Source organism: Oenanthe melanoleuca, chromosome 1 (assembly GCF_029582105.1).
Source record: "Oenanthe melanoleuca isolate GR-GAL-2019-014 chromosome 1, OMel1.0, whole genome shotgun sequence".
NCBI lineage: Eukaryota > Metazoa > Chordata > Aves > Passeriformes > Muscicapidae > Oenanthe > Oenanthe melanoleuca.
This window is the reverse complement of record NC_079333.1, coordinates 111074369-111099502: the sequence shown is the minus strand read 5'-3', so window position 1 is coordinate 111099502 and position 25134 is coordinate 111074369. Positions and strand designations below refer to the sequence as shown.

The 25134-nt window shown below is 46.7% G+C and overlaps 1 protein-coding gene across 6 annotated transcripts in view; it reads right to left on the bottom strand.

The window, feature by feature from the left end:
- Positions 1 to 25134, bottom strand: part of ITSN1 (intersectin 1) — a 112609-nt gene that overhangs the window by 78577 nt on the left and 8898 nt on the right. For 5 of the 6 annotated variants that reach the window (XM_056488794.1, XM_056488812.1, XM_056488822.1 and 2 more), the window contains exons 2-4: positions 7730 to 7789; positions 6528 to 6620; positions 5838 to 5901 (exon numbers count right to left, since the gene is read on the bottom strand). In XM_056488794.1, the coding sequence (XP_056344769.1) occupies positions 5838 to 5901; positions 6528 to 6620; positions 7730 to 7757 (185 nt within the window). In that variant the 5' untranslated portion in view covers positions 7758 to 7789. Of the gene's footprint in view, positions 1 to 5837; positions 5902 to 6527; positions 6621 to 7729; positions 7790 to 19604; positions 19672 to 25134 lie in introns of all 6 variants that reach the window. The other variant, XM_056488802.1, reaches the window with a different exon arrangement.

The window sequence follows — 25134 nt, the reverse complement described above, 5'->3', positions numbered from 1 at the left end:
GAGAGCTATGTCTCCATTTTTAGTTTGTTAACTTAAAGTCCTGTGAAACTCACTGTAATATAGATAAAAATTAATAAGCATCTAACAAAAAAAATGCCATCTCCTTCACTTTTAATCCCAACTCTGACAAAAAGAAAATAAAAATGCAACAGTCAGAGTTTGGGAAGAGCTGCCCAGGGAGGTTTAGGGTCCCCATCCCTGCAGGTGGCACCTGGAGGTGGCACTCAGGTGACAAGGTGGGCATGGGCACAGCTGGCACTGCCTGGGCTGGGAGGGATTTTCCAGCTCAGGGATTTGGGGATTCTCAATAATTTCCACCCAAAATTATGCCAGGGTAAAAATAAGACACCATTTAAACTTAAGAGCTCCTTGATTTCTTTCCTGGGGTAATTAATAAATGATTTTAAAGTTGCTTTTCAACTCCTGGAAGAACTAAGAATGAAGCATCCAGAACAAATGTAGCTGTACAAAATCTTTGCAAAAATCACAGCAATGAAAGCACAGGCTCCTCAAACAGAAGCAGCAAATCACTGAGTCTGCAGATCTGCACTTCAGCTTCACTTAAACTAAAACATTCTTTAAATCTCTGACTCCTCTCAGCTCTGCTCCATCTGCAAGTGTGCAAATGTGTTTTCAATTAAACAATAGCACTCAAGATGAAACATTCAGCCTAGGCCTTGAATAGGCTTTCAGGAGAAGGAGTCTGACTTAAACAGTCTGCTTTTTGTTCCTTCCCTTGCTAGCTGAGAAATCCCAGCTCAGCAGGGAAGAGGGGTGGGAGCCTGGGGGGAGAGAAGCAGGAAGAAGAGTGTCAGCTCCTGCCACTGCACACCAAAAACATCCTGAGTAAATGCACATCAGTGACACAACTGGCTGTAAACTTACTTTTAAACACCATGCTTATTTCTTTGCATTGTTTGAAGAATTAAGTACAGATCTCAGCACTGGAATAATACAGATTTGGAAGCTGATGCATTTATTTCTATGGCATGGGTGTGGCCCTGGGCAGTGTGACTGAACCAGAGTTCCATTTCTGATCAAATTCCTCTCAAAGAGAGTTTTTGTGCAACGAGGTGGAAAGGTATCCCCAAAGTCCCCCAGTGAATTGACAGTTATTTATAACTGATACACAAGGTGACAGCCAGGTAAAGGCCAAATGGAAATCCTCCCACTCAAAATAAAAAATAGCCCAAAACTTGAAAACCCCCATGGAGAGGCAGAGCCCAGCAGGAACCAGCCCAGGTTTAGATCCCCAGCAGCAGCAGAGACACCCCAAACCTCCCCAGTACCCCTAAGAAAGGATTTTCAGTGGTGTAGCTGCCTTCATCCATCAGTTCTGATGTCATGGGGCTAAAAAAATAGAAATTAAAATCTGGGAGCAGCATTTAAAGAAAGTCTGGAGAGGACAGTGAGATACAGATACTGATATCCTTAAAAATCCTTTCATTTCCAAGAGATAAACCTTTCTATGAATAAGCACAGACAGACCCTCAGTGGGGTCTATCCCTGGCCAGGAAAATGCAGGCAGAGCAAAGATCACCCTGCAGGAACCTCAACTCTCCAGGCACCATTTCCTGCTGGACACAGCAAATCTTTGTATCCCATATGGGAAAACATGAATTGCCAACAATCAGGAGCTCTGATGTGCACCAGTGTCATTGCTCTCATTGAACTCCAATCCACATCAGCAGCTGTAGCTTTTCATTCAACACCTGACCTTCTGTGAACTGCTTTACTCTACACCAACAGCTTCATTACTGAAATTAGTAGCACAAATATCAGTGCAGAGTTCTCTGCACTCCCCAGAATTTCTCCAATTTTACAGAGTGCGAAGAAAAAGCAGCTTTTCTCTGACAAACTCCTGCAGAAACAGGGCACGTTTTTATTTCTAGTTGTAGGAGCTGCTGGATTTTACTGTGCTGCTCTGGAACAAGCAGCACCTGAAATGCAGGAAGGGCCTGGCAGCAAACACCACCTAATTGCACTAATTTCTGCTCCTAATGAAATTGGGACAATCTGGTGCCCTTGCATTTGCTTCATTTGTGGTCTGGCTGGAACCGGTGCAGAGTAAATGGATTAAACTCTGACTAAATATTTATTTTATTCTGTAGGACAGGCCTGTGTTTGGATCTAATGACAAGAGCTGCAGTGGGTTCAGGTGCTCACAAATCCTTCTCCATGGATCTTTTCCTCCTCCTTTCTCTCATCTTTGCTGCAGAATGCAAAAACAGCTTGATCACTTGTGCATTTATGAGGAGCAGAAACTGAACCTGGGCAATATTCTGTAATTAGCACACAAAGCACCTACCCATGAAACCAGCACTGTGTTAAGTTCCCAAATCTGGACTGATTCAGACATTCCCACACTGGATTGCACAGACCCAGATGTGCCATGAGCCACAGCATGGATACCTGTGCAGGAATTCCCAGCTCCCAGAACTATCCCCATTTCCCTCACTTCTAGTGTAATTCACAGCTCCCAGAATCACCCCCACTCTGTGTAATTCCCCCACTTTTAGTGTAATTCACAGCTCCCAGAATCACCCCCACTCTGTGTAATTCCCCCACTTTTAGTGTAATTCACAGCTCCCAGAATCACCCCCACTCTGTGTAATTCCCCCACTTTTAGTGTAATTCACAACTCCCAGAATCACCCTCATGTGGACACAGATTGAGGAAGGCTGGGAGGGAAGCAGATCTCAGGATCAGGGAAGGCACCCAGTGACTTTTCCTGACAAAGTAACTCCAAAAGCAGTGAGAACACCTGGAATTGATTATTTCAGCTCCCCTTTCATTCCAGGGTCACACAGGAGATGCTCTTTGAGGCCCCATGGCTCAGGGCTCTAAAGAAAGGCATTATTAAAGATTATTCTGCTTAAGCACAGTTATCTCCCAAGCCACTGCAGGCCCAGCTCAAAGCCCAATTAGAGGATTCTGAATTGATCACCAGCCTGGAGCAGGTGAAGGGAAGAACAGCAGAGAAGCTGTCATGGCAGACCATAATACTTCACTCCTTTGCTCACTGGGGTTCCAGAGATTTTATTTACTTGAATGAAGAATACAAGGGACACAGGAATTCTCAATGCTAATAAAAACCAGAGAGGTTCCAAAAGACTGAATTCTGGGGAAGCTTTTATGGGCCTAGAAATGAGGGATTGATCAGATTTACTCCTTGTGACACCAGAAATGAGGGATTGATCAGATTTACTCCTTGTGACACCAGAAATGAGGGATTGATCAGATTTATTCATTGTTACCCCAGAAATGAGGGATTGATCAGATTTATTCATTGTTACCCCAGAAATGAGGGATTGATCAGATTTATTCCTGGTGTCCCCCATCTCTTAGAGATTTTGGGCTCATTACTACAGAACTCTCCCTCTAAAGTACTCAAGGATCTATATAAAGATTCTACAGAAATATTTACTTCTCTTAATTCAGACATGACTGAAAAAATAAGAGAGATCAAGAGAAAGGAATGTCCATGAGCTGCTTTATGATTTAGAAAGGCAGCTTGAAGAAGTTTTAGTTCAGCTTCATTAACAAAGATGTGCAGCTCTTGTCTCTATGACAACTCCAGAGGGAGTGGAATGATTCCCTTCCTCTCAAGAGCCTGGAAAACTGAATAATTCAGAGAGGAAGAGATCCTTAATCAGACTATTTACAACTGTTTGGTTTTGTTAACACCTATTTAAAGCCAATGCCTACAGAAGATTTTTGGAGAAAGGATGTCTTGTTTAAGACAAAACTTATTTCCTTGTTTAATTCAGAGGCAAGAGAAGTTCCAAAGAGACATTTGAACACTCACTGAGGCTTCAGCAAATAAGACAACCAGGCCAGCTTTGATATTTGCAGGATGAAGATAATTAGAAAACAAGCTCTTTATTTAAAAGCCATGTAGATCTGGGCATGGACATTTCCAAAGCAATTAAATAAATCTCCTCTTCCTCCTGTCAGAGCAAAATTCTGCCTTTAAAAGTCCTTAACAGTACCAGAAAGTTTTTGGAATGGCAATAAATTCCTCAAACAGTTCACAGAGGAAAAGGGAACAGATTTCTCCAGTTCTCCATCCCTCTGCTGCTTTACCAATTTAGAATTAAAACTGTTTTTTATTCTATCTGGCACCAAAATCTGTGTTATTAGTAATATTAATGCAAACAATGAAAAATCATAGAATCATGGAATGGTTTGGGTTGGGAGGGACCCCAGATCCCACCCAGAGCCACCCCTGCCATAGCAGGGACACCTCCCACTGTCCCAGGCTGCTCCAGCCCCAGTGTCCAGCCTGGCCTTGGACAGTTCCAGGGATCCAGGGGCAGCCACAGCTGCTCTGGACACCCTGTGCCAGGGCCTGGATCCCTGCTAGGGAACAATTCCTGCCCAAGATCCCACCCAGCCCTGCCCTCTGGCACTGGGAGCCATTCCCTGGGTCCTGTCCCTCCATTCCCTGGGTCCTGTCCCTCCACACAGAGCTCCAGCTCTGGCAGGGTCAAAGCACTTGGAGCAGGAACCTTCATTCCTGCTGAACACCTGGCAGTGGAGGGATGGCTGTGCTGTGCAATGGGCAGCAGGTTTGGATCTGGCTGAACTCACCAAGGAGTGACAAAAATTTCCAGTTTCAAGCTTTGACTCCAACTCCAATGGAAACAGCCTATGTCAATCTTCATTCTTGTAACAAACATTCCAAGTTTGCCTGGGCTCTCCCATTAGCAGATTTATTACTAATTACTGTTCTTAGCAATTGTATCAGTCCAGTTTTAACAGAGCTGAAAGCATTTAGCAATTTGAAATGAGGGTTTCAATCTGCCATTTGCTGGGACAGCCTGGGGCAATCAGCCTCCTGCCCACCTGGGCACCCCTGGGCTCCTGTCCAGCCACTGCCACCAGCACCCCAAGGACTTTCCAGGGTCGTGGGTTGCAATATAGGATGTGGCCAGCAATGTGAATTCTGTCCCCATCTGTTAACCCAGCTGGGGCAGTGCCCCTGATCTCCTGGCACACATTATCTGCTCATGGGCCATCTTTAAACCAGCTGGGCAATCATCTTTATCTTCCCACAGCCCATCCTCCCTCCAGGAGATATCTCCTGTTCATGGCCACTGAGTCCCAGGGCATGACTGATAAAATTCCATCATCCCACTGGGAGATGCTCCAGCCAGGGGAGGAGCCAAGCCTTTCCTACCCAGATAAAAACTGAGATTTGGGACACCAAGGAACCTTCTTCCCACTGGATCCCAGAGGAAAACCAGACCTTTGCACATCATCCCTGGAGCTTCAGAGGAAACTGCACCTTCTCCAGGAGCACTGCTCCAGCTGAACCACATCTGCCCCTGCAGGAGGATGCAGCCACCATTGAATGGGACTGTGCCAACACCCTGACTGACTGACGGGTGTCAGCTTGGATTCTGACTCTGGCAGGGCTGGGATTGTTCTGTGTAATACTGCATTGCTATTTTAATTTTCCTAGTAAAGAACTGTTATACCTAATTCCCATATCTTTGCCTGAGAGCCCCTTAATTTCACAATTATAATAATTTGGAGGGAGGGGGTTTCCATTCTCCATTTCAAAGAGAATTCTGCCTTTATTGGCAGAATAACACCTGTCCCTCACACCAGGACACCCAGCTTCCCAGCCCCCTGCCCCAGGACTGGAATGTTCCATGGGGTTGTGGTGATTCCAGCCCTTGTCCCTGCTGGCCCTCACCCCACTGAGCCCAGCCTGGCGCTGCCCATGGAGCCCTGGGCAGATCCCCCACAACCCTGAGCAGGGCTGGCCCCAAGGCTGGGGAGCCCCAGGACAGCTCAGCCCCACCCCAGTGTGCCCCACAAACACTCACCATATCTGTGCTAGCACTGGCTGAGGTAACCCAGATTGGAAAAAAAAGTTCCTGGCTTGATCACCTGAAAAATAAATAAGAAATGGCTTCAGCTCCAGCTCCAAACACCTGGCAGGGGGAATGGGGAGTCAGGAGGCAAAAATCTCTGCACCAAAAGCCCAACCCCTTCCATGAGTGATGATTATTTACAAAGCACTAAGAAAATTCAGTCTAACAAAACAAAGAGGGACCAAAATTTGATTAAAATTTATTAGGATCAGTGCAATTCCTGGATTTGGGGCTTTGCTTCCCACTGCTTCAATCAGTTTTGCATTTAGATCATTGCAAGAAGTCAACCATGCTGATGTCAGTGCTGTACAAATTGAATTTCTAAATCTGATTTCAGTTAAATTGACACACCTTTATTAAATCAGACCTTTTATTCATCTCAGTATTAGTGTGGTGGGCTGACCACAGCTAAAAGAACCCATCACCCCCTTCCACAGCAGGATGGGGAAGAGAAAATATCAGAAAATAACAGAAAAGCTGGGGCTGATGTGGCAAGACATTTCAACAATGGGATATAAGATAAGAAATATCTGTTCACATTTTCTAATTATTATGCCCATAAGTCACCCAGGCAGCTCTACATATATTTAGGCTCACTAGTTAAGACTGAACTAAACAAAATTCCAAGTGGAAACTGTTTACCAGTGATAAATCCAGCAGTTGGTTTCAGACTATGGAACTGTTGATCATGTTTTGCTCTCTCTTCCACAGTAATAGCCCAGATATCCAGGTTGCCTGGTTCAAAAGAAATGGAGAAATGACATTAAGAATCATTACCTAAAAACCACTCTCTTTTATTTCTGAGTGTAATCATCTCATAGCATTTTGCAAACAACCCAAGGGTGGGAGGTCATTTGCCCCCCAGAGCACACAGCTGGAATTCCAGTTCCTTGGCCTGCAAAGGCTCCTCCTCCTCCCCAAAATCCCATCTGACCCTGCCCACAGAAAAGCCCTGAACAGCTGGAATCTTTAAAAGCAAGCAGAGCAGATTTTCTGTCTCAGCACTGACATGGTTTTGTAATTTTGGTTTTAATGTGATCTGGAGATCAGCTGCAAAACTCAACTCCCAGATGGATTCCCAGCATCAGAAAGGGCCTACAAGGAACAGGGACTCTCACAGGAACTGAGGAAAGGACAAGCAGGAATGGGCTCAGACTCAGAGGGGGAATTTGGGTGAGTTATACAGAAGGAATTCCTCCCTGGCACAGCTGTGGCTGCCCCTGGATCCCTGGAATGTTCAGTTCCAGGTTGGACACTGGTGCTGGAGCAGCCTGGGACAGTGGGAGGTGTCCCTGCCATGGCAGGGGTGGGATGAGCATCCCAATCCAAACCAGTCTGGGATTCTGTCATTTCATGTGAATAACAAAAATCCTGTCCCTACTGCACTGCCAGGGCCCATCCTGGATTTTTCACTGCATTTCCAGATGCTGCATTCCCCTGTTGTAAATGAAGAGCTAAAAATTGTGTTTACTTTTGTCCTAACCTAAATGTGGGTGACGGGACAACAAGGAAAAACTGGAAGTGATACCAAAAGCATCTGCTGGACCTTTTAGCAACTAATAAGTCCAGAAGCCCTGAAAGGAAAAAGCATCTGCACTTCTCCAGACCAAGAGGAGCAGAATGAGGTGAGTGCCTCGTGTGCCCTGCAGGGACAGTGGGGCTGGAAGGGATCAGGGCAGCACACAGGGCTCTGTTGGCTTCTTCTGCCACCCCAAAGTAGAGAAACTCAGCTCAGAGAGATGCACTCTGCACAAACACTTCCCTAGAAAACTCTTGGGAAGGAACACGTTTATGCCAAGGTTTTGCACACAGGAACAGTTCAGAGCACACCAGAAACCACTTACCCCCAAAAGGTGTTGGAAACTGAGCCATGGTTCTGTCACTTTTAGCTTGTTAATAGATGCCTGGAAAAGAAAAAAAAAAAAGGATATTCAACATAGTATCTTCCATTTTCCATGTATTTTCTGTATGATTAATTACTACAGAAAAAAAAAAAAAAGGCAGTGAAGAAGCAGGATTGTATCAATACTTCCCACACCACTGGGACTCAGTGTCTCATTTTTTTCTCATTTTTGCACTTCCCAGTGCATTTATGAGGGCATTTTCCCACCAGCAAACAGCTACATTTCAGTTGTGCTGTAAGAATGGCCTCAAAGCCAGCCTTTAGTTATAAAGAAGTATTTAATTATAAATAACCAGGGATGGAGTGAGGGCAGAGCTCAGACCCCAGGGATGCTGCTCCAGGCTTCAGGACTTTGCTGAGTGTCACAACCCCAGCTCAGGAGGGAAACTGGCTCCACTTCCCAGTGAAACCCAACATCAGTGGTCTGGTTTTTATTCCTGACTTTGCTGAGTGTCCCAGCCCCTGCTCAGGAGGGAAACTGGCTCCACTTCCCAGTGAAACCCAACCTCAGTGATCTGGTTTTTATTCCTGACAGAGAATACCCTGCCTTGCTCAGGCTTTGTTTCAAACCCTACACATGCTAAAGATGAAATCCCATGTCCAGGCTGCTTTGCCCCAGACCTGAGGAGCACCAAGGGCTGGAGCCTCCAGGAGAGCACCACTGCCTCTGCAAACAAAGCAACCACACAGGCTCCAAATGCCATGTGCACACAGAAAAGGAAAAACATTTTTCTTGCAGCACACAAAGGCTGCCATGAGCTGCCTGAGCCAAGGGACAATGAGCAGCACAACAATGAGCCAGGGCCTCTTGTCCTGGGAGATTCCACTCGTGTCCTCCAGGCAACAGCAGAAAGGCAAGGGCCAACACAACCAGGAGAATCATTTAGGCTGCTTCACCAGCAGCAGAAATTTATCAATATCCCCAAGAAAAGGCATTCACTTGCACCAACAATTTCCTTTTGTCTGAATTCCTGTTTGCTCCCCTCCCCATCCCCCTTTTCACACTTCCCACATTCTCTTCTGGCTTCCAACTTGGGAACCTCCTCTGGATCCCCTCCCCAGATGTCCCTGCACAAACCCCTGGCACTTCTGCAAGCAGCTGGAATTTAGGGAATGATGGACACAATCCTGACTCTTTTTCCTCATCATTTGGCCCAGGACATGACTCCAAAGCCTTGTGCCCAAGGCAAGGCAGCTGATGCTGCTCCATGCACAGAAATTGTTATCCCAAAAATTTCAGATTCCAGGTGCAGAGATGCAGAGCTCCCAGAGGTGTGGGGCTCTCCCAAAAGCATTCCTGAAGTGCTGGAAGATCAGCACTTCTGTTTTTGCCATGTTTTCTTATTGGAATCTGCTGTGGGAAAGAACTCAGTGATGCTGCTGGGTTTTATGACTGCAAGGAAACCCTGAGGAAAAAAACAAAAGGGAAAAAAAGAGGAAAAAAGAAGGGGAGGAAAAGGAGGAGGAAAAGGAGGAGGAAAAGGAGGAGGAAAAAAAGTAAAAACGAGAAAAACTCCCAAACAAACAAAAACTAAAACAAAGCCAAACTAAACAAAAAACCTCAACAGCAGAAAAACAAAACACAAAACAACCCACAAAAAGAAATAAAAAACAACCAACCAAAAAGAAAAGAAAAAACAACAAAAAAACTCCAACACACACAAAAAAAAACAAAAAAAATTTTTTAAAAAGGCCCCAAAAGCAGAAGTCCCCCTCTCACAGCCCAGGCAGTTTCCATACTCTCTGTCCCTTTTTAGCACAAGGGGAAGCTGAGAGCATTTCCAGTGCTCAGCCCTTGAGGGAAGAGCCTCCTCCCCACACTGCCAGGATTCCCAAGGAACTGAGTCTCCCCTACCTTGAACACAGGAGGAACAGGAGAGGGAGTGGGAAATCTGAACACCAGTGCTGGATGCCAAGGAAAGCAGAAACTATTCCAAAGAACTTCCAGAGGGGAGGGAAAAAAAGAAGACAGCAAGAAAAAAGCCAAAGCCAGATGAAATAATGATGGGGGAATGGAGAGGAGGAGCAGAGAACTGTGTTTAAATGTGAGAGCCTGAAACCCAAACCAAAATCAACTGTGGGCAGAGAGACAGGGGAGCAAAGTGAGGGAAAGGCAGATCTCTCCGGACTGGAATGTGCTGGAGTTCACTGCTGATGGATCACCAAGTTCATTGGGCAGGACTCAGCTGACACCAGGGGCCAGTTCTCTGTCCCAGAGGTTGGACCAGGTGTTCTCCTGAGCTCCATCCTGACCCAAGCTGCTCTAGGATTCTGTTTTTGGGGTTGCAGAGCTCAGGGATGGAGAACAGGTGTTATCTACCCCCAAAAACATCTGGCACAGTTGTTATATCCTTATTTGAAATATTAACCAGTTGTTTAGAGGTGCCTTCCACATTCCCCAGTCTCTACCAGTTCCTCAGCAGCACTGACTTCACTCCTCTGTCTTCCTTGTCTCTCCCAGTATTCCCAGGAAAGAACCCACAGTGGAATAAAACAAAAATCATGAAGGAACCAAAAGCCCAGGGAGCTGCCAGAAATCCAGGCTGGATAAACTCTGGCCACCCCTTCCCTTCAGGAAAGCTGTGATTTCACTCCAACTACTGATATTCGTATAAACTTGGATATCTCAGCAATTCTTTGAACTCTGATAAATTCAATTGATGCTGACCAGTGAGTTCAGGAATGATTCAAACAGGAAGAAGGGGAGACCATCAGGGGAACCACAACTGCTCTGTCAGTGGATCTCACAGCTCCCTTGGGGAGCCAGCCCCGAGCTCCCACAGCAGCACAATCATGCCAAAAATGAAACATGAGCACCAGGCCCTCAAAGGGTGTGTTTTGCACAAGAGTCAGAAGATGCAACAGATAATTTATCCTTTTAGACAGCACAACAAGGAACTTTGAGCTACTCACCTTTGCCTGTCACAAAAGAGCTTCAGCCATTGCTGCACTGGGATTTGCCAAACCAATCCAACATTAAACACCTTCTTCCAACAGAAATCCCTTATCCCTGAACAGCAGAGATCCACACCTCATCCACAGCTATAAACACTGAACCCTGGGATCAGCCATGAATTCTGTACTTCCCAACCCTCCAGAAAAGGCAAATATTGCAGCTTTCCAATTCTCAGTGTGGTGCCAAGAGCAGCCACCCCACAGGTCCTCACCCACCAAGAAGATCCTTGAGTTTTTAACATGCTGAGGTGATAATCAGTGCCCACTCTGTATCCTCAAGAGAGAATCCCCAAATCCCAAATCTGGGGCTGGAAAATCCCTCCCAGCCCCTGCAGTCCCAGCTGTGCCCTGTCCCCACCTTGTCACCCTGAGTGCCACCTCCAGGTGCCACCTGCAGGGATGGGGACCCCAAACCTCCCTGGGCAGTTCCAACCCCTGAGCTCCCTTTCCATGGGGAAATTCCTGCTGCTGTCACCCTGAGCCTGCCCTGCCCAGCCTGAGCTGTTCCCTCTCTCCTGTCAGGTCTGTGGGGCACTGGAGCCTGCTGCAGTCCCCAGGTCAGGGAGAGCAGTGCCAGATCAATGACATTCCAGGAGATCAATAACCTGCAGTGCCCCCAGGGCCATTCCACAGCTGCTCTCTGTCACTTCCCCCAGCTCAGGGTCACTGGGCTGAGCTGTTCAGGCAGAAAGGCCCCTGGCTGTGAGAGCTGCTCCTGCTGCACTGAACATCTCCTGGGGCTCAGCCTGTGTCACCTGGGAGGGGGAAAGCACAAAAAGTCTGGCAGTGAAATCACAGAATCATGGAATGGTTTGGATTGGGACCTTAGAGCCCAACCAGTGCCAGGGACCTGTTCCACAACCTCCCCATCACAGTTTCCCATGGAGCTCAGAGCACGAGCAGCCTCTCCCTGTGCCTGACCTGGGGATGCTGAGATGGGAACAAACATAGGGATGGAACCAACACCAGGAACTGGAACTCTGTCACCTGTACAATTATCTCTGGGGACACTAATGAGAGACATTTGCTCTGAGTGGGGGAAACAGGGTCCTGCCAGCCAGCTCAGCTTCAGGGCTCTCTTCCACCTTACACTGCTGAGCTAAGCTCCCAAATCCCTAAACTCTTCATTCTCACTCCAAATTATTTCTTCTCATAAACCAATACTCTATACACAAGCAGTGCACATATATATATATATATATAAATAAATATATAACTTAACCCTAAAAGTTGTTCATATAAAGGTAACACTGAACCATATCAAGAACAACTCTGTATATATAAAATCCCAGATCATATCTAAATTTAAGTGCTGATTTTGAAGCTTTTACCTCGGAAAAATGAGGTAAAAATAATTGAAAATTATTGGTTGAAAATAGGTTGAAAATAACTCCAGTAAAAATATTTATTCACAGGGATCAGACAGAAATGAAAATTTCTTTTGCAGTGTAGGGACTTAAAAAACATGGCCCAGAACTTTATCAGAGTTTCTATTTAAAGTGATCTGTGCTCTGCTGAGGCCATGTTTACAGAGAAAACTGCAATAAAGCCACAGGAGGTATAAATGAAGAATAATTGAGCTATTTCAGGCCTATGTGCCTTTACACAGACACGTTTCACACAAAAAAAAAGAACATATTTTTGTTTCCCCTAAAATGCAACACAGCATTTCTACTCCTAAACAATTCCTCATGAGATAATTCTTGAACTGAATGCCAAAAATTAATTCCTGAGGCCACTTATCAGTCACCTTCCTCCTCCTACAGGGGAAAAAAAAGAGAGACCAGATAAAGTCCCCACATCCTCCAAGAATTCCAAATGACAAGAGGACAGCACACAGGAGTGTCCCAGCTGACAGCAGGGTCTGGAGCTTGCAGATGTTCCATGGGAAATCCTCCAGACCAGGATCAGTCTAGGGACTCAGTTTTAGCAAAGCCTGGTAATTTTGGATCAATGCTAGAAAACAAAAGCATTTTGAGTCATTCAGGGAATTCTGATCCTTGCTCTTTGGAGATCAGGTTTTAACTCAGTCCCTGCTTTGCAAAACTTTCCAGGGTTTCTGTTCCTTACAGGAATGACAGGGGAAGTAAAAACCTTCCCAAATGTCAAGTCCTGCCATTTCTTCTATTCTGTACCAAACACCCAGAAGAGATTAACAAAGCATCTCCCAACTGCAGAGGGTTTTAACTCCTGTGGCAATGATCAAACTGCTGAGAAGTCACTTCTGTATTCCAGAATTATGGAATGGGCTGGGAGGGACCTTAAAGATCATCTGACAGGAGGGGCAGGGATGGGAGGAACAGGGACAGGAGGAGAGGGAACAGCCTCAGGCTGGGCAGGGCAGGCTCAGGGTGACAGCAGCAGGAATTTCCCCATGGAAAGGGAGCTCAGGGGTTGGCAGGGGCTGGATTACAGCACCCTTTCCAAAAGGTGACTGACTCTTATTTTAAAAGATTTAACACAATGAAAAGCCAGTGCACCACTCAACTATTTCTAAACACCTTAATAAGAAATATCTTTATTTTCAGTTTAATAGTTGTTGGCTTCATTCAGAATCACCAAACCCTGTAAAGCAGGAATTCCAGAAGTTTCTTAGTGCTACAGTTTGTTGATTTTTTAAAGCTGCCTTTAGGCACAGGTACAGCAGTGACCTGTTTGCTCATTTTGTCTGTTTGGTGTTAAAAACCCTCATGAACACAATGGCAGTGAGCAATTTCTGACTTCTCCTCCTCCTTCAAAACAAGTACTGACCCTGAAATCTGAAGCATTAGGAAGTTGGGAATAACTGCACATCTATACCAACACTTAAGAGCAGCCTGACATTAACTTCAAGAATGATCTGGAAAGCAGGACAAGAGGAAGATGCCCCTCCTGGATGTGAGCAGTGTGTGCCCTTGGCTCTCCAAATCTGTTTAGTCTGACAGACCTGGAGCAACCAGAGCAGAACCAGCAGAGAGGAGGAAGGGCCTGGAGCATCTCCATGTGCAGGAGAGGCTGGGGGAGCTGGGGCTGCTCAGCCTGGAGAGGAGCCCTCAGCCCTGTCTGTCCCTGTGTGTCTGTCCCTGTGTGTCTGTCTGTCCCTGTGTGTCTGTCCCTGTGTGTCTGTCCCTGTGTGTGTGTCTGTCCCTGTGTGCAGGGAGGGCAGAGCAGCCCCAGGCTCTGCTCCATCCCACTGTCCCATTGCCCAGGGGCTGAGCCCAGCAATTCCCCTGCCCAGGAGGCAAAACTTCTGTCCTGGGCAGGGACCAGAGAGGGGCTGGAGTCTCTGCCTGGGGATGTCCCAAATATCCCCAGTGCTGTGACCCAGAGTGACACCAGGTGAGCACTGTGCTCCCTCCCAGCCTCAGCCATCAGGTGGCTCCATGAACACCAAGACAAGGAGGCAAAGCAGATGGGTTCTGCTATTTCCATCCCATAAGCTGAACACAGCCATGTTTTATTTCCAAGCTGCCCACCCAGCTGTGCCCATGGCCCCAGGATCCCTGAGCAATGGCACTCAGGAGAGACTCATGGAACAAAAGAGAACAGTGGCCTAAGCCTGGAGTCCAGCCTTGCTCTGTAACCCCTCAGGGCCAGTTTGATCCTGGTTTCATGGCAGGACATTATTCTGTGTGGCACTCACACCCCACCTTTAACCTGGCCACCCCCAACTCTTTAAGCCCAGCTTGCAGAGAGCAGAGCACAGCTGCTTCAAAAGCCCAGCACAACCAGCCTTGTTCCTTCTGTCACTGCCTCTGCAAGATCCAGCCCAGGTGGGTTAGAGCATAAATAATTGTGTGTGTTTTTGCAGATTATTCCTTTCCTTATTCCTGCATCAACTCTCACACCTGTTTTACCCACCTCCTGCAGTGAAGGGGACTCTGCTGCAGCACATCCAAGTCAAGAAGATCATGGAAATATTGTGGGAAGTAGCTGAAAAATTTCTACCCTTCCTTTCCCATAGGTGCCCATGACACAACTCTGCAGAACTCCCATGTTTCAGTCCAGCTTGATGTTTTTATAGGAATTAGGGCAGCCAAAGGAATAGGTCAGAGCTGTTAAGTCTGGCTTAGACAGCAGTAGTGCCATCCAGCCCAAGATTTAATCACTTGTAGGCCTGACCTAATCCCACATAGCTATGCTGAAAATCCACGTGCTCCTCTCAACTTTAGAGCTGATCCTTTGAAATGGGGACAATGGGAAAAAAAAAAAAAAAAAAAAAAAAAAAAAAAAAAAAAAAAAAAAAGAAGAAAATCAGCTATTCTTGAGTTGTTTCACTTCAGCTTCTCCACCTCTGCCAGTAAGGAACAGCCCTGCTGGGGGAAGGGTAGGAAGGAAGACAAAGCCCTGAGTCAGCACAAGTGTTGAGTCAGGGAGTTCAGGATGTGCACTCCATCCCCCTTCCCCTCCTGCAGGCAAACCCAGCAGATAAAAGCTCTGGCAGGGCAGGGAGAGGCTGCAGCTGGAGATGAAGGCAGAGGCTCTGTCCTCTGAAGGGCTGCTGGAGGTCACTGCAAGCAGCTGCTCTCCTCAACTCTCCCACTTACATAAGTGCAGGGCTCTGCTGGGGCAGATTTGGGAAGCAGATTTCCAAACCAGTTGTTTAACAGGAGAATTCTTCAGCCAGGAATATTCAGAATTATTATCTACCAGGTCTTATCAGCAGCTCAGTAGCTGTGTCAGCCCTCATCACCACTGCCTGAGGCAGCTCCTATCTCCCACACAAGGACATTTGGCTCTGAATTTCCTCCAAGCTCTCTTCTCAACCAGGAGCTCTTCAGATGCACAAACTTTAATTGTGGAATTTAATTGTGGACCAGGCTTTGTGTCATTCACCTTCCTGCTGCTCCAACACTGGTTGATCACAGGTGGAGAAGAAAGCAGAGAAAGTGTCCAGCAGACAAGAACCAGCAGCTTTATAGGAAATAAATGTAAATGTTGGAGGAACAACCAGTGAAACTTCCAGGGCTGTTTGTCCCAGGGACAGGACAGGCCCTGGGGCATTTGTAAAACCAAGGGATTTCCTTGCACTGCAGGCTCCTGTTCATAGGGAGGGTCAGGGACTCTCACACTGTCAAGCATGCAGAGGCTGCATAAAGCCTAAACAAGGAATTAACATGGTAAAGTTGCACTGGCAGAGCTCCTGCCTCCTATTTAAAATATCCTTAAGCACATCTAAGGAAATAAAGCTTCACTGCATGAGACAGGGAATATCCCAAAGCAAAGGGTTTCCTGTTCCATGAGATCAATTCCCTACAAAATGCCTAGAACCAGTTTTGACACAAGAGCAAAACCATCCCAGGTGTGACCACAAAACCAGGCAAGTGACACATGCAATGGGATAAGGGAAAGAATAAACAGCTTGCAAGATAAAATGCACACTGTAGATATATATAGAACATATGTAAATATACACATCCACTTTAAAAGGCACAGTCCAAATTAAAAATCCTTTTTTTATACTAGATAAATTACTAATTGACTGCAAGTACATTCTGGCACAGAATGGCACAGGAAAAAAAAAAAAAAACAAAAAAACCCACCAAAACCCAAAAACAAAAGAAAGTGAGGTTCAGGTTTGTCTCCACACAAAGCCACAGCACAAGGCAAGAGTTTATTGGGAGAACAGGCAGATTTCAGTCCAGCTCTGCCCCACAGCAGCACCACTGAAGCACTGGGGGAGCAACAGGATTGCTCCAAGTATCCCCAGGTTCCAGCTACTCTGAATTTCTGGGAATCATTTCAGGCCATGCAGGAGAGAGCAAGGACACACACACAAAACCAACAAGGAAAAATCTAGATATGGACAACAAGACATTTTTTTTAAAAAAACATGTATCAAACAGTGAGGGAAGAGATGCTCATCCTCACTCTGTAAGAATTTGGAGCTGCCCTGAAGGATGCAGGTTGTGGGGGAGGTACCAGGAGCAGGGGCATTGTCCATTCTGGCTCTGGAAAACTTTGTCATGTCCTTCTCTAAATGATCCAGGAAGTCTGGCCAGTTAATAAAACTGCAAAGAGTGATTTTCATGTCCTGAAATGCTTTAATATGTCTTTCCAGGATAAAAATTCCTTTCCTGCAAGAGGATAAGAACATTAAGGCTGTTGTTAGTGCTAATGGTTTATTTACTGTAAGTCACAAATCTGTGGCATGGGGAGGTTTGTTTACTGTAGCTCACAAATTTCTCCCCTGTGGGTTCTTCAAAAGGACTGGTCTGCAGTTCCCTGTAATCAGGAAAATTTGCTACAAGGTTGTGGGGCAACCTTGGACTGGAAAAAAAATCCAATTGCAAAATTGTAACATGATGCTGATTTCCCAACATAATAGATCTAAAAAACCTTTCAAGTTTGATTCAAGAAGAAAGCCAAGGCAGCTGTGAAAACAAACCTCCTCCTTCAAACCCTCACATTTGCAAGTTTTTACCATGCTGAGTGATAATCAGTGCCCAAATACACCCACAAATTGTTCTCCTGGGATGGCACAGCCTGATCCTGCAGAGCCACCCTGAACTCTGCATCCTCAAGGGAGAATCCCCAAATCCCTGAGGCTGGAAAATCCCTCCCAGCCCCTGCAGTGCCAGCTGTGCCCATGCCCACCTTGTCACCTGAGTGCCACCTCCAGGTGCCACCTGCAGGGATGGGGACCCCAAACCTCCCTGGGCAGCTCTTCCCAAACCCTGGCTGCTGCATTTTTATTTTCTTTCTGTCAGAGTTGGGATTAAAAGTGAGGGAGATGGCATTTTTTTTGTTAGGTGCTTATTAATTTTTATCTATATTACAGTGAGTTTTACAGTACTTTAAGCTAACAAACTAAAAATGGAGACATAACTCTCCCAAGGGTTTTTAAAGGGAAAACTGTCTAGTTAAGCAATGACACTTAAATTATTTTTACTTTTAGTTTAATAACTAATTACTCGTGGCCTGTAATGCAGATCTTTAAAATTTAATTACAAAACATCACCCAGACTTATGAAGAAAAAGGCAAAGACGAAGGACAAAACTTCTGTCCTAAAACTTTCATTTTGCTTTATCTATTTAATTATATTCTAAAACCTTAAATTCTAAGTTTCTGACTTTGTGATATCACTCACTTCTATTTAAACTATACACCCATAATTTTAGTTTTATTACTTAATTTTGGAAGCCTTAGGTTAAAAGTAGTATTTTTGGGAGGTTAGTGCTTGTCAGTACAGAAATTTTCAGTGACAGGGGTTCCAACCCCTGAGCTCCCTTTCCATGGGGAAATTCCTGCTGCTGTCACCCTGAGCCTCCTTTTCTCCAGGCTGAGCCCCTTCCCATTTCCCTCGGGAATTCTCCAAACCCTTCCCAGCTCCCTCAGGAATCCTCCAAACCCTTTCCCAGCTCCCTCAGGAATTCTCCAGCCCCTTCCCAGCTCCCTCAGGAATTCTCCAGCCCCTTCCCATTTCCCTCAGGAATTCTCCAGCCCCTTCCCAGCTCCCTCAGGAATTCTCCAGCCCCTTCCCAGCTCCCTCAGGAATTCTCCAGCCCCTTCCCATTTCCCTCAGCCCCTCCTGCTGCTCCAGCCCCTTCCCCAGCTCTGTCCCTGCCCTGGACACCTCCAGCCCCTCCAGGGCTCTCTGCAGGAGCCAGGACTGGACACAGCCCTGGGGACAATCCCTGCCCTGCTGGACACACAATTCCTGAGCCAAGCCAGGATGTTTCCTCAGCAAAAGCAGGGAGAGACAAAAGGTGAGTGAAGAGATGGAACATCATAAAGAGAGGTCAGGGAAGGCAGGGCCAAGGAATGATGAAGAGCAAGAAGGGCAGGATACAGCAACCCCAAGGTATAAACACAACCCATCCCTCTCCTCCCCCCAGCTCCCACAGCCCTCCCAGCACTGCAGTCAAACCTCCCAAAGACTGAGCTTTCCAAGGTTCTCACCTCTGGGCAGAGATCAGAGCTGCTCAGAGGATGGAGCTACACCCACCACAGAACAATAATCTGAAGACACAAGTTTCCTTTAGGGTCTGACTTGCCTTCACAGCAGCTTTGAGAGAACCTTTCCTGATCTCAGCCCAGACCTCCCTGAGCCAGCTCCAGCTGCTCCCTCAGGGCCTGTCCCTGCTCACAGGGAGCAGATCAGTGCCTGACAATGACAGATAGGAAAGGTTTGTACAATTTATAGCACAGGAGGAACAAGCTACACAATTAATAGCTCATACTTGCAGCACTGGATTAAATCTGACTATCCCAACTCATCCAGGTGATTTCAGGAGCTGCTGTCACTTGGAGGTGCTGTCACCCCTGACTGGATCAGGATTCCTTCATTCCTCCATCTGGCTTGTTAAAAATCAGGGCAGTTTGCCTTGGCAGCAGTCTTGTGACTCCAGCAGGAGATGGCTGGAGGGCCACTTGCTGCAGGAGCAAAGCTGGGGAGGCAGAGTGAGGAGCAGAGCTGTCCCAGCTGGCCCTGCAGTCAGCACACACTGCTCAGCTCTGCTCCTGGCTCCAGCACAGCACAGCATTCTCCACGAGCTGGCAACTGCCAACATCTCCAAAATAAACTCTGCAGGCTAAAAATACATTTCTGGGTATTTACCTTCTGAGTTGAGACCTCAAAATGAAAACTGGCATGCTAATGATGAATCCACAGCTTCATCAATCATTACCTTCAAAAACAGCAAGCAAGAATTTATGGCAGTCACTTGGCTGCAGAAGTGGAACCTAAAGACACTTTACAGCAAAAATTGTCAATACATCAACTATTCAAAACCACCCTATACTGAAGCACTTACAGTCAAACCTTCATCAGTCAAAAACTCCTTTCTCAAAATCAGCAGTGAGGTTGTCATTTCTCCTGAGAAGTACCACAGGTGTTTACTGGTGCTTGAAGCGAAGAGAAAACCCAGAATGAACTCACCTGGGGTGAAGAGTTGGCTACTTGGAGAGGAAGGAATCTGAACTTCTGCCTCAAAACTAACTTGTCCCTATTTGGGGAAAGGAAAGGGTAATAACACTCAATCCCCACTGACACCTGGAAAATGAATATATAGAACCAGAGAACGGTTTGGAAAGAACCTTCAGCTCATCCCCTGCCATGGCAGGGACACCTCCCAGTGTCCCAGGCTGCTCCAGCCCCAGTGTCCAACCTGGAACTGGGCACTGCCAGGGGCAGCCACAGCTGCTCTGGGAATTCCATCCCAGCCTCTCCCCACCCTGCCAGGGAATAATTCCTAATTCCCAATAACCCATCAAACATCACTTTGAAGCCATTCCCTTGTCCTGTCCCTCCATTCCCTGTGTCTGTCCCTCCATTCCCTGTGTCTGTCCCTCCATTCCCTGTGTCTGTCCCTCCATTCCCTGTGTCTGTCCCTCCATTCCCTGTGTCCTGTCCCTCCATTCCCTTGTCCTGTCCCTCCATTCCCTGTGTCCTGTCCCTCCATTCCCTGTGTCCTGTCCCTCCATTCCCTGTGTCTGTCCCTCCAGCCCTTGGCAATTGTCTCTCTCCATGTTTCCTGCAGCTCCTTCAGGCCCTGCAAGGCCACCCTGAGCTCAGCCCAAAGCTTCTCCTGTGCAGGTGAACAATCCCAGCTGTGCCAGCCTTTCCTCCCAGCAGAGCTGCTCCATCCCTCTGCTCATCCTGCTGCTCCTCTGGGCTCTGCAGCAGCTCCAGCTCCTCCCTGTGCTGGGACAGGGCTGGGGCAGCTCTGCAGGTGGGGTCACACCTGGGGGGCTCAGGGGCACAATCCCAATGCCAATCCCAACCCCAATCCCTCTCCTGATCCCACACTGGGCACAGGGGCTCTGGGCTGGGCAGCTCCAGCTCTCCCAGGGCTGCTCCATCTGCTCATCCCAGCCTGGATTCATCCCAAGGTTTGTCCCAGTCCAGGGCCAGCACTTTCTACTTTCCTAATGCAGAACACCAAGAGAGGCACTGAACATGCCAAGGATGATCCACAGCATTTTCCAGGTGATGTGTTCAGCTCCCAAGCTGTGACCAGCCAGACCAGGCCCCAGGGAGCACTTATTACACCAAATCCACTTTGCTTTCTCCCAGAAGTGAATAATTAAGTACCTGTAGAGATAAAACTACATGAACATGCCTCAGTTCTCATCTGATTAAATGCTGCTGCTGACAGTTTGAGAACCCAAGCACTCAGCACTCCTCGAAATGTTCAGCTGGACTGGTGCAACTTTCAAGCAGGAAATCCCAAATCACACAAGAAAAAATGTCCAGTACAAAAAAAAAAAAGCCACTTCATATGCTTAAAGGAAAAAACAGCAGCAGCAAATAATCCTTAATTAAGGCCCCCAGCAAGAGATGCTCTCACACTCTACACTGAAGAGGCCATTTACTCACACACTTCTGCTCTTTTCCCTTTTTATTTGCAGTTCTCCAGCAAACATTATCCATGACAACTTTCAGGCTACAGGGGCTCTATATGGCAACAGCTCATGGCTTCCAACCCTGCTGAAGAATCTTACTGATTATTTCAACTCTTGGTATTGAAATGAGGACAAATGAAGGAATAACACAAGTATTGGGGTTTATGTTTGTCTACGGCTCTTTTAATCATTGCTTGGACAGCTGGGAATTGGAATGCTTGATGAGCAGGAAGAAAAGGAAAAAAAAACCCAAGCAGCATCTTCTGTTCCTTCAGGACATGAACAAAGGAGAAAGATTTTTGAATTGGACCCAGCAGAGAAATCAGCATCCTCCAAGGCTGAGATCATTCCCTCAGCCTTCTGAAATTCCTGTTTCAGAGCCCCAGTGAGGCCTTGCAGGGGCCTCCCAAACCCTGGGTGCCAGCAGCCAGGACAGTGTCAGAGCACTGTTAAATGCTCCAGGAACTGGAGGTACCAACTGGGAGAATCAGGCTGGAATGAGGCAAAGAAACTGGGCAACAGAGCAAATCCTGCAGGCTGAGGAGGAAGTGCAACACCTCAGGACAAGGTGCACCAGAACCTGGCAGGGAACACTGGGGAGACACCCAAGAACCACCGTGGAAAAGGGAGGAAAACCTCCTGAAACACAGATTGGCACAGCAGAGCTGAAGCCAGAAATCACAGAATTCCTGAAGGTTTGGCTTGGGACTCCCACTCCCAGCAGTGATTCTAACACAGGATGGGTTGGGAGGAACCCCAAATCTCACCCAGTGCCACCCTGCCATGGCAGGGACACCTCCCACTGTCCCAGGCTGCTCCAGCCCCAGTGTCCAGCCTGGAACTGAACATTCCAGGGATCCAGGGGCAGCCACAGCTGCTCTGGGCACCCTGTGCCAGCCCAAATCAGGCTACACACAGGACTAAGTTTTGTGTTTTGCTCATCTACCTCAAAATTTGAAGAGCCTTCTGTGAGTCTTTCCTTGAAATTCATTTCATGGCTGACAGCTCAGGAAGCTGTTAGACCACTTCTAAATAAAACATGAAGAATATTAAACCACATCCAAACACACCTGCCTGAACAGGCAAACACCCCACGTGGCTTCCCCCAAACCCTGGGGAGAACATTCCTAATAAATCCTGCAGGGATACAGCATGAAGCACCCTGCCCACACCCTGGCTTCCCTAAACACTAGAAAAGCTTTGATTAGATAGGCAAAACCTTTAGATGTGATATTCCAGGGACTGCACACATGGGAATTCAATGGAAGCCTGGAAAACACTCTGTGACAGAAGAATTGATCTCCTATGGAAAACAGCAGTTGCAGAGTATCAAGCCCCAGTAACACACAGAAATCATGTGTAAATTACGCATTATGAAAAAAAACAACCACCACACAGAAAAAAACCTCAAAAAGCCTGTGGGAAACACAGATGTTCCAAGCAGGATCTCACAGTTGCAAGTGAGATTTAATTTGTTTTCAATGCAAAATTCAGTGTTTGAGACCCATAACAAACTCAGACAAACCTCATTTTTTAAATGCTTCTCCCTAGACTGGACAGACTGAACAGATACACAGAGATCTAAGGAGGGAAAAAAATAATGAGCCATAACATTAAAATGTAACAGCCTGGCCAAAAATATGAGTAACCAGATGCACAGTGCCAGAGGTCAGAGATCCACCAGCACTGTTCCTGCCAGCCATTGAAAAGCAGGAATAAAGGAGTCCTGCAAGGAGGCACTAAGCCAGCACCATCCCCAGGGACAAAACTTCACACTTTTTTTCAGTTACCTTGCCAATAACTTCCCCACTGTATCCAACACTCACCGTTGAATCTGGAAGGAATACAAAGATTCTATAGCAACCAGCTGTGGAGATATTTTTCAAACAGAACAAATTGGATAGAAATGCCAAATACTTTCCCAACAAATTTAGCCTATTCCTAGTGGGAGGAGAAAATTCTGTTCAGTGCTGTGATGCAAAGCACAGTGTAAATCTGAGTTCTGTAGAGAAGGCAGGCAGTTTAAAACAAATCTGATAAGCAGAAGCAGATACACAGCCAGAGCCAGGTGTGCACCCTTTGTTACTCTGCCAGGACATCACTCCAGCAGCCTCTCTGCTCTGCAACAGCATTTCCAGGAGACTTTCCACACTGTTTACACTCCCCCCACCAACAGGCCAACTTTACTGATATTTCCATGTCCCCTGGAAGAGTTTATCAGGGAATAAAGCACCTCAGCTGAAGCATTTTTCTCAGCAAAACAAGAATGAGACACCCTGTGAATTTATGTGTGTGCTTTCCCCTAGCTCAAACACAAAACAGGAAACCTCCAGGTAACTTGTAAAAATAAGGAAAATCAAGTCTAATATTAGGTTCATGTATATATCAGCCCAAGTGCACATCCTCAGAATGCTTATTTTAGAGATCTACAAATCAAAAGAAAGGTGGAAACTGCCTAACTAGGTAACAGCTCTGTTTCCTTCCATCACAACAAGGCTTTGTTTCTATTTAAATCTTCACAGAACAAAGTTTTTAATCTTTAATGAGAGACAGAGCCCATCTAAAGCAAGATGGAATTATTGGTGGAATGCATTCACTTGGTTTCATAATATTGTACAGGAATAACAACAAAACTCAACAGGTAAATGTTCCAAATCACAGAATGGTCTGGATTGAAAGGGACCTTAAAGCTCATCCACTGTCCCAGGCTGCTCCAGCCCCAATGTCCAGCCTGGCCTTGGGCACTGCCAGGGATCCAGGGGCAGCCACAGCTGCTCTGGCAATTCCATCCCAGCCTCTCCTCATCCTCCCAGGGAACAATTCCTAAGTCCTAAGGTCCCACCCAGCCCTGCCCTCTGGCACTGGGAGCCATTCCCTGTGTCCTGTCCCTTCACGTCCCTCCAGGGACTCAGAAGTGTCTCAGCTGAGTTGGATTCCATCTCTCTCCTGGGGTTAGTTCTGCTCACCAGGTGTTTTCCCAGCTCCTCATGGGGACCTCAGTTCCTTCACAAAAGTCCAGAGAACTGGCACAGGGTGCCCAGAGCAGCTGTGGCTGCCCCTGGATCCCTGGAATGTTCAGTTCCAGGCTGGACATTGGGGCTGGAGCAGCCTGGGGCAGTGGGAGGTGTCCCTGCCATGGCAGGGGTGGCACTGGGCGAGATTTGGGGTCCCTCCCATCCCATTCAGGAACTGCCAGAAAATCCAGGGCTGCCCCTTACCAAGGCTGGTACAGAACCAGGCACTGCTGGTGCCACATTAAATTTGTTCATCAGAGCAAAGCCAGCCTGGGAAGCTGCACCCTGGGGTATCCTGGCCATCTGCAGCCTTCTGCCCTTTTCTAGCCCTTGTATTCAGTCCCTTTCCAAACTCCTCCAGCTAAAAGATGGAGAGGAATTGCACATGGAAAATGCAGATAGAGGAATTTCAGATGGAGAGGAACTGCACACAAGGGTCTCTAGGGAGGATTCAAGGAACTTTTGTTTAATAAGAATTTATTTATTTCTCTCCTTTCCTTTTTTTTTTTTCCTTTTCTCACTTCTGAAGCTGGGAAATGATAGTAAACCTGCCCACAAAAGGAAATGAAGTGTCACCAGAATTCCAGTGCTCAAGTTCCCTGGGTCTCATTTCAGTGCACAGAGCTGGCCTGAGTCAGCATTTTTCATTCATAATGCTGGCAGGATTTTGAAGGGGGTGTTTTAAACACGAGGACTCAATTTCTGTCACTAGTTTGAATTTCCCAAGCAGAATGTCTCATTTTAGCATAACAGTTGAAGAGATTCAGCATGATTATATTTTCTGCACACATGTAGTTGCTGTCCTGCCCCTAGAAAAATCTAGATTGTGCTTTGCTTTCCCTAAGAAACCCCAGGCAGTTTAATCCAGGATTGCATCAAGGTAATCCAGGGAAAGCCGGAACTTGGCATTACCATGACAGATTCTAGAAACTCTAGGAACCGAGCAACTCCAGCAGGATAGCCTGATTTCCTTGGAGCTACAGAGTAACATTTTCCTGGTAGAAGCACAGAGACCAGGAAAAAAATGCAACATTATTTGCAGCAACTTTA